The following is an 8,219-nucleotide window of genomic DNA, read 5'->3' on the forward strand; positions in this document are numbered from 1 at the left end:
AGATGAAATGTGTATGTACTTAGTTAATGTAATTGAGCCAATCCCTCAGTAGCCGGCTTTCGTGGACGTTTCTTTCCTGAGTGATTGTGTACATAACGTGCACGTAATCAATAGCAGAAAGTCCTAAGCCATGTAGCCAAATGCCACATATTGGAGCTATGATAAAACTTTGGAAACGCTTGTGACTTCGATACCCTTCATCCTTTATTTTCACTGAGCTGATCTTGAAGGTTGTTTTTTTTAATTTTATTAAAAAAAATTTTTTTTTTTTGAATTCCTGTCTGTCTCTGCTGACTTCCCTGTCTGCGGTGAAAAGACTTTGATTCATTTTGTGTTTCCCTCCGTAGAACTGTACGGTTTTGATGTGCTCATTGACTCCAACCTCAAACCCTGGTTGTTGGAGGTGAACCTCTCCCCGTCCCTGGCCTGGTGAGTGACTCAATTATGTGATTCTTGTATTTGTTGTTTCAGGAGAACCCGACTGAAAACATTCCCGCTGCCATGTCAGGCAAAGGTCTTTCTTGTATTATTCAGCTTTTAAAAACACAACGAGATCAGACAGTGCGGTGAATCTCAGCCTTATCACAGCCTTTTCTTTGTCTTTTAAGAGTCTTTTTTTTTTTTTTTTTTACATTTGCTGGTAGCGAGGTTTAATTCTTCTGGTATACATGTGCTCTTTGCAGTGATGCCCCACTGGATCTGAAGATAAAGGCCAGCATGATTGCAGACATGTTTTCACTTGTGGGTGAGTGTTTACCGCTGTTGGAAACACCGCGTTATAAAATAATGTGTTGTGGTAGGAACCGATCGTTTAAATGACAGACGTTTCCATGAGCTGGTTACTTTGACAGACGGGGGAAACTCTCATTGAGCTGCTGTCTCTTTCTGAAGCAGCTTTCGACTTCAGTGTTAACGAACATCAGCCTGCCTCCACATTACCTGTGACGTTTCCACAGCCCTAAATAATAAACCGTATCTTAGAATTAGAAGAGGTTGTCTTGTGGTTGTTGGTAGTGTGGTACCGAATTCTGAATGAAAAGGTTTGCAGTACCAAATAGTGGACGACAAGACTGATTAGCACCAAAATAATGTGTGTGCTTCACCTTAATACTTCCAAACAAGCAGATTTACCTTCAGCCTGAACCAAATGAGAGAATCTGTGAACATCTGTGATGCACTAAAGGGCAAAAGCTCATTAGATTTTGCTTTTCAGTATGAATACAGACCGTGGAAGCGGCGGCCTCCCTATCCTTCTGACTTTTCGGGCTTGAAGCAGGAGGTGTCAGAAAAGTTAGTATGTAGGTATGAACAAGCGTTCAAACCGACGTCTCTCTTTGACCCTTCCGTGTCGACTCTTTCTATCACTGTGAAGCAGAATTCTCTGTGTTGTTCACCCGCTAATAAGAAACGTGAGCTGGGATTAGACCTTCGTGAGAGCAGCTCGTTTTACCCTGCTGATGTGACTGTCGTCATTTCAAGGGCTAACTCTTTAGTTTTGTGACATTTTCATCTCGTATACCATAAACAACGAGGGTAAATAGTGATGCCTGAGTTTCTTTTCCTAATTTGTAAAAAAAAAAAAAAAAAAAAGAGTAAGTACTTACTTTCCAAACACTGGTGCTTCCTGAAACTGTGATGAATTGCAATGTGCATTTGTTTATTTGAACTTCATCAACACTGCATGAACATCACTGTCATGGAAATTCAGCAGACAGCTGAATAGGAAACCCAGTAAAAATCATGATTTCCAATCCATTGTCTAAAAAAAAACATTTACGTAATAGTACAATACTGATGAAAATGCAAATTCAATTAATTGCAGTTGAAAGTCTGAGTTCATTTCTGCACAAATACTAATATGCTGACTGTTAAGATGTTAGTACAAACTTAAAACTGATGATAAACAAGTTGTTGGATCAAGATCGTGAACCACTTTTTTTGTTCAGTGGCCACAAACAGTCCAGGTTCATATTTAGTGGTCCAGAGTAGACTGGCTGAGGCAAGCATCATAGACATGTTGAACATGTCTATGATTTCACAAACGCACACAATTACTACGTAAAATGACTATAATCTCAACATAGAGCCAATTTTAATGACTTTTCCTGATGAAAATACAGTGAAAAGTCCAAGAAACTTCTATACCTGTTACATTAAGGGTGTTTATACAGACTCACCTTGACAGCATGTCTGAGAAAAATCAATGTCTTCTTTGAAGTGTTTACAATTGACCACGCTGATATGTTAACTCGGAGCGTGTTTACCAGTCAGCCGCGGTTGAAAGCTGCAGGTTTGGAGTCGAGACAGTTCTCTATTGTTTGACGCCTGATGATCGCCCGACGAAACAGCCGAGACGTTTTGGGCGCTCCGATGTTGAGAGACGAGCCGCAGCCCTCATTATATAAGATTAAAATCCTCGCGGACAAAATAGTCAGCCTCAGTTTTGGTTCGGTTAAGTGATTAAGCCTGCCTCGAGGCAGAGATCAGCACTGTATATACAGTGTAACTGTTTGAAGCGGAGGAGGAGATGTATCTCGGTTAAATTTGTTTTCAACTCAATTATTGAAATCCCATAAAGAAGATCTGTGATAGACGAGCTCAGAAGAAGCTCACAGAGGTTCTCAAGTAATGTCACGTCATTACAAGTTAAAGCCTTTCAGTTGAGGGTATTCAACGTCGATAAATCCTCTGGTTTATCCTCAGTGAAGTTTGCATCACAGACGGAGGCCATCGATTCGCCGGAAGCCGTCTGCAGTGGCTCTGAATCACCCGGCTGTCTGTGGCCGTGGCTTAATAATATCAGAAGAACGTGCATACGCATGAGCGTCTTCGCCCGGGCCGTGCTGCGGCTTGAAACTCTCCTTCGACTCATTAAATGAAAGAGTAGAATCATAAATTGCCAGTTATCTTTGGACTGAGACGTTACCACCGCCGGTCTGGGGAAAATGAGCAGCGGCATGTTAAACATAGCACATCTATTATGCAGCAAACAAACTGAGCCGCTGTTGGCTGATAACACTTGGGCCGAATCCCAGACCTGTAAATAATGACAGCATTCCATTAGCATCCCATTTTCCGCCTGCGTGTAGCTGTCAGCTCCGTGTCGCCCCGTGTTTGTGATAATTGCCGTGTTTAGGCGGGAGTGTGGAGGGGGGGGGTCGACGGTTACCTGACTGCTCTGGATGAGGGAGCGCAAAACAGCCGCGGGCTCCAAGCTGTCAATGGACCCAACTCACCCCGGGTGCGAGTGGAAGATACAACACACAAACATATTTCTTCAGCACCTCACTGTGGCCTTCAGTCAGCGAGGAGGGAGTGTGGGAATCAGCACACTGAGGGCCTTTTTTTTTTTTTTTTTTTTTAAATAGGTTGGCAGCTTGTTGTTGAGAAATGTGAATCACAAACACGATACCCGTCAGCGTGAGGATGATGGAGTGTGAAAGTACACAGAAGTGTGTTGCTCTGAAGAACTTAATATTCGCCTGTGGCTAATAACCCCATGTGGTTTGTTTGGCTTCTTAAAAGTACATTTATACAAGAAACGCTTTGGCAGATCGCTCATACGCCGCAGGAGTAATGAAAGTAATCACCTGTCTAAAAAGAAGGATAGCATGGGAACAGTCTATTCTTATATTTCTGGGCGGTGGCGCGGTGGCAGAGGGGTTGGGGCTATCGGCTCACAGCAAGGAGGTTGTGGGTTCAAATGTGGCCCCCGGGGCCTTTCTGTGTGGAGTTTGCATGTTCTCTCTGTGTGGCTGCTACCAATAGGTTGATTTGGAAAAGAATTTCCCTTCTGGGTACAGTACTATAAATAAAATAAAAAAAAGAGTACATTAATACAATGGGGATAGCCTGGATAATGAGAAAAAAGTAATAACAAAACCCCGATTGTGTGTAGTTATGTTGATATTGTGTAATATTAAAGGATAAAATGAAGCATACACTTAATCTTTAGATTTAATCTATACAGTGCCGCTTACCATTATTGGTGAGCTTTCAGGTTTTTTTTTGCACAACCTCTACAATACCTTCAGAAAATAACTGGAAACAGAAGGAACAGGAAGAAAAAAAAAAAACGTGTGCAGCAATAACGGCGCCCCTTTTTAATGTTTGGTTTCACTGCCGCCAAACCTTTCTTGCAGCCGTCGATCCGCTTCTTGCATTTCTCAGCCGGCGTCTTCTCCCACTCTTCCTTCAAGACCTTCAATGTTTACAGGTTTCTTTTTCCCCGAATGGCAGATTTACGCTCACCCCAAAGGGTTTTAGTCGGTTTGAAGGAGGAACTCATTGCTTTCACGATTTCTGGGCTACGGTCACGTTCCACCCGTTTTCGATGCAGCCAAGCAGCCCCAGAGCACTATGGTTCCTCCCCAGTGCTGAACTGTTGGGAGAGTGTTTGTTTCCTTGTAAGCTTCATTGCACCATCTGTAAACAAACTGTTGGTGTCCGTTGTCAGAAAAGCTGTATTTTGGTTCATCTGTCCACAAAACATTTTCCCAGAATTGCAGTTTGTTCAAGTACTCTTTTGGCAACGATCAGACTTTTTATGTCTTTCCTTAAGCAATGGTGTCTTCCTCTGCCTTTGCCTTGTCCAGGGGTGTCAATAGTGCCTGGGGAGTCGGACTGTGACATTAGTGACATTATTCTTATTTATTCACACTTTCATGAGAAACGGACTCAACGAGCAAATTCACCTGCGCAATTACAAGCCTCTGACTGTCATTAGAGCAACACCGCGACCAGAACTTTCTGCAGACAACATAAGAGCAACTTTCTCAAGCAGCTAAAAGAGATGTGATCGGGAGAGCTCGTCTTTCGTCTTGAACAGCTGGAAATTGCACCTTGATATGTGTTAAGTACGAACAGGGCTAAGTGGGAACTGCCCAGGGTGGAAAACCAGCCAGGTCCGTCACTGAGTATGAAGATTGTTAACGTTTTTTTGTCATAAACAGAGGTAACAAAGACCAAGTGGTTGAGTAATTTTGCACGACAATAGCAAATTTGACTTAAAAACAAATGTAAGACAGTGTTAAAGCAAGAATTGTTCCTGTGGGGAAGAGACGGTTTCTTTTGCATTTGTAGTCCATCACACAGGAACATTAGTTGCTGCCCTGTCCACTTACTACACAATGTCCTTTTTTTTTCTTTTTTTTTAATAAGAGAGTGGTTTTAAAGACTGAGTCATCCTCAGCAGCAAAAAGGCTATCACAAATCATTATCTTCAATGAAACGGGCCCACCACTGTCGATATGGAGAAACATTGGCCTGTCCTTCGTCCAAGGACTTAACCCTGAGAGCTCCATACCGTTTGAAGGGAAACATAGAGTTTATTAGTGTTTTAGGTTTCATTTGAATTCGAGGAGGTATCGCAATTGTTTTTAAGATGAAAAAGCTTGAATTGAGCTTGAAATGATCTCATTATGTTCTGTTTTACATTGCCATATTTTTTTTTTCATTAATATAAAATAAGTAATAGTCATACTTTTCCATAGCCCCAAATGATTTCTTTTCAAGTTGTACATGTCGAGTGTAATTGTTTGTATTTTGTATGTGTGAGTGTGTTTTTATGGTTCTTGCCCAGTGTCTTTGTATCAAAGTGCATTGAAGTCTAATCTGAGCTAAATGCTCCCCGGCTTTATATTTAACGACCAGGTATGAAAGTGAAATCACGTCTTTTAGGCATGAAACTGTGTGATTTCATCAGGAGGTGGTGGTTGCTTTGGTCTGTGTCGCCGCATCAAAACGCTCGTTATTCAAGTGTGATTACGAGAAACCGAGAAAGCCTCTGTCTTTCCCAACCTGCTTCGACGTCTTGCACAACTTTCAAAGGGCTGATGTCATGTGTGGAGGTTATGGGAACGGGGAGCATATTCAAGAGCTGATGTCAGAGAAATACCCCTTTACAACTCTTCTGTGTCCTCACAGGCTTCGTGTGTCAGGACCCCCTGTCCAGACAGCCACGCTGCGACCGTGTCGCCCCGGATCCCAACGCCAAGCAGCCCTCAGCTCCAAGAGCGCAGGTAGTAGATGCACGCCAACCACGAAAATACATAGATCTTTGCATTCTTGTCCCCATTGGTTAGTGTGTATCGAGGTTTAGATTCCCACCTTAAGTGAAATGGAATCTTTTGTTGTAAAACGGCTTCTTCAGCCTTGAAAACTTCTAGTACGTTGTGCTTAACTCTCTTCGACCCTAAAACAGATAAACACAAGACCACAGAAACAGATTTCTTCAGCGTCGCGAACACAAAATGACACTGAGACCTGAGCTGAGATATCAGTGAAGCCGCCATAACAGCTAGCTACCTCGTTGCTACCAAACTAGCCTCAAAGCCGTGCTGTCAAGGGGGAGTTCATAAAAACATCGAGGATACAACAACTATTGGAGAAGTGTTTTGGACATTACACTGTATTTTGCGCCTGAAGCAGCGGCGGCTGCTGCTGGTAACTTTCTTAGGTGGGACTCTTCATTATTCTTCAGTTTCAGCCAGTGACTCAACTTGAATACAGTGTGTTTATAAACCACATCACAACAATCTTCCCTTTTTCACATTTGATAGAAGCCCCCAGTGATGAAAATGATTGGGTTTTTTTTAAAGTGTCATATTACGCAAATTTGATTGTTTGGTTTTGTGAAAATATGAATGTTTTTATCAAATACACTCTACTCCACAACAACAAAAAAGAAAGAAATACATTTCAAGGTTGTTATGGCACTATTTCAAGGTGAAATTGGGTTGAATGTGAACTGATATGTATTTGACACCCCTGTCCTACATGTTGGTGTGATGTTGGGTTTCGAGGCTCCTAAGTTGACTAAAACAAGCACACCAACACACACACACACACACACACACACACACACACACACACACACACACACACACACACACACACACACACACACACACACACACACACACACACACACACACATTTCATTTTTACAGCCAGTATTTTGGACCCCCGACACGTGTGGTGCAATCTCAGGTTTTCGAACCACAAAGTGATGAAAATAAGGACACCGTTTCTCTCTCACGCACACACACACACACACACACACACGCACACACACACACACACACACACACACACACGCACGCTGCACTCGTTCACCCCCGCTTGTGAAACATTCCCGTCCTTGTCTTCGTCTCTCTGTTGCTTACGGTACATTCCTGCCGCTGCCAATCGAGCTCCTCTCTTGCCCTCATGGAAAATTCGCTGTAATGCTAAACAACTGCTAATGCAATTACAGTGTTTGAGTGACTTCAGTGTGTAAGTGCTACACACATTGTGGCTTATTGTTTTATCATTTCTAATCAAGTGAGTAATGCTCTCTCTAGGCCTCGTTGCTTAACGATGCCACAGCGGCGAGCGCACTTGGCCGCCGCCACTTGACTACTGCACGGCGACCTGGCACGGCGTCTGCTGGAAGGAAGAAAGTGAAGCAGACAGATTTGTGCTCCGCCTTTAGATTGTGCAAAGGGCCTGTTAAGACACACAGTCACAAGGTTTCATTGTTGCACGCTGATGTGCTTTGCTTGTGTTTCGATGAACGCTGATGCAATGTGTCCACTCACTGCCTCTTTTCAGAAACCTTTCTCTGCGCCGCCGGCAACTGCACAGAGCAGAGCGGTAAGTGTCTGTCTGTCCCAGACAAATTAATCTCCTTATGCCTTTTCTCTCTTTACAAATTCCCCCGGTGCCTGTTCCCGGCAAGAAATAGCCGTCTGCTTTCTGCCCATTTAATTATGTGGCGTTTTAATTTTTCATCGGGAGAGACGGATGACTTTTATCGATTCCCGACGCCGTATTAAATAAGACCTCTATTACATTAGCAAAGTGGCCTTTTGCAAGCAAGCGCTTCGGGTACTGCAGTGCGCCAGTTTTCTGGAATTGCCAGAAACTTTACAGCGCGGGGTCTGAACCCCCCCCCCCCCCCCCCAGACAGACTGAAATCAAAGCCGCCAGTCGGGCAGAGCGTTGAAGAACTCCAGGGGCCTAGAGAGAACCTGTCCTCTCCCTTTACTCTGATCAGGACCTTTTTTTTTTCTCAACGGGATTAGGCCTTGTCACTGTTTGGCTGCCGCGGTATCCCCCCACCCCCAGTCACGTCAGACAAATGAGATATAATCCCCCCTACTATTTAGATGACAAATTTAGAATGTGAGCCGGGTGGGGGGTGGGGGGGTGGGGGGTGGGGGGGGTGGGGGGAGGGG

The 8,219-nt window shown here is 43.7% G+C and overlaps 1 protein-coding gene across 2 annotated transcripts in view; it reads left to right on the forward strand.

Moving 5' to 3' along the window:
- The window catches only part of ttll5 (tubulin tyrosine ligase-like family, member 5), a 64,951-nt gene that overhangs the window by 21,238 nt on the left and 35,494 nt on the right, over positions 1-8,219 (forward strand). For both annotated transcript variants that reach the window (XM_080513336.1, XM_080513337.1), the window contains exons 12-15: positions 348-429; positions 684-745; positions 5,926-6,020; positions 7,594-7,635. In XM_080513336.1, coding sequence (XP_080369462.1) covers positions 348-429; positions 684-745; positions 5,926-6,020; positions 7,594-7,635 — 281 coding nt within the window. The remainder of the gene's footprint in view (positions 1-347; positions 430-683; positions 746-5,925; positions 6,021-7,593; positions 7,636-8,219) is intronic.

This window comes from Blennius ocellaris (genome assembly GCF_963422515.1).
Source record: "Blennius ocellaris genome assembly, chromosome: 17".
Classification (NCBI taxonomy): Eukaryota; Metazoa; Chordata; class Actinopteri; order Blenniiformes; family Blenniidae; genus Blennius; species Blennius ocellaris.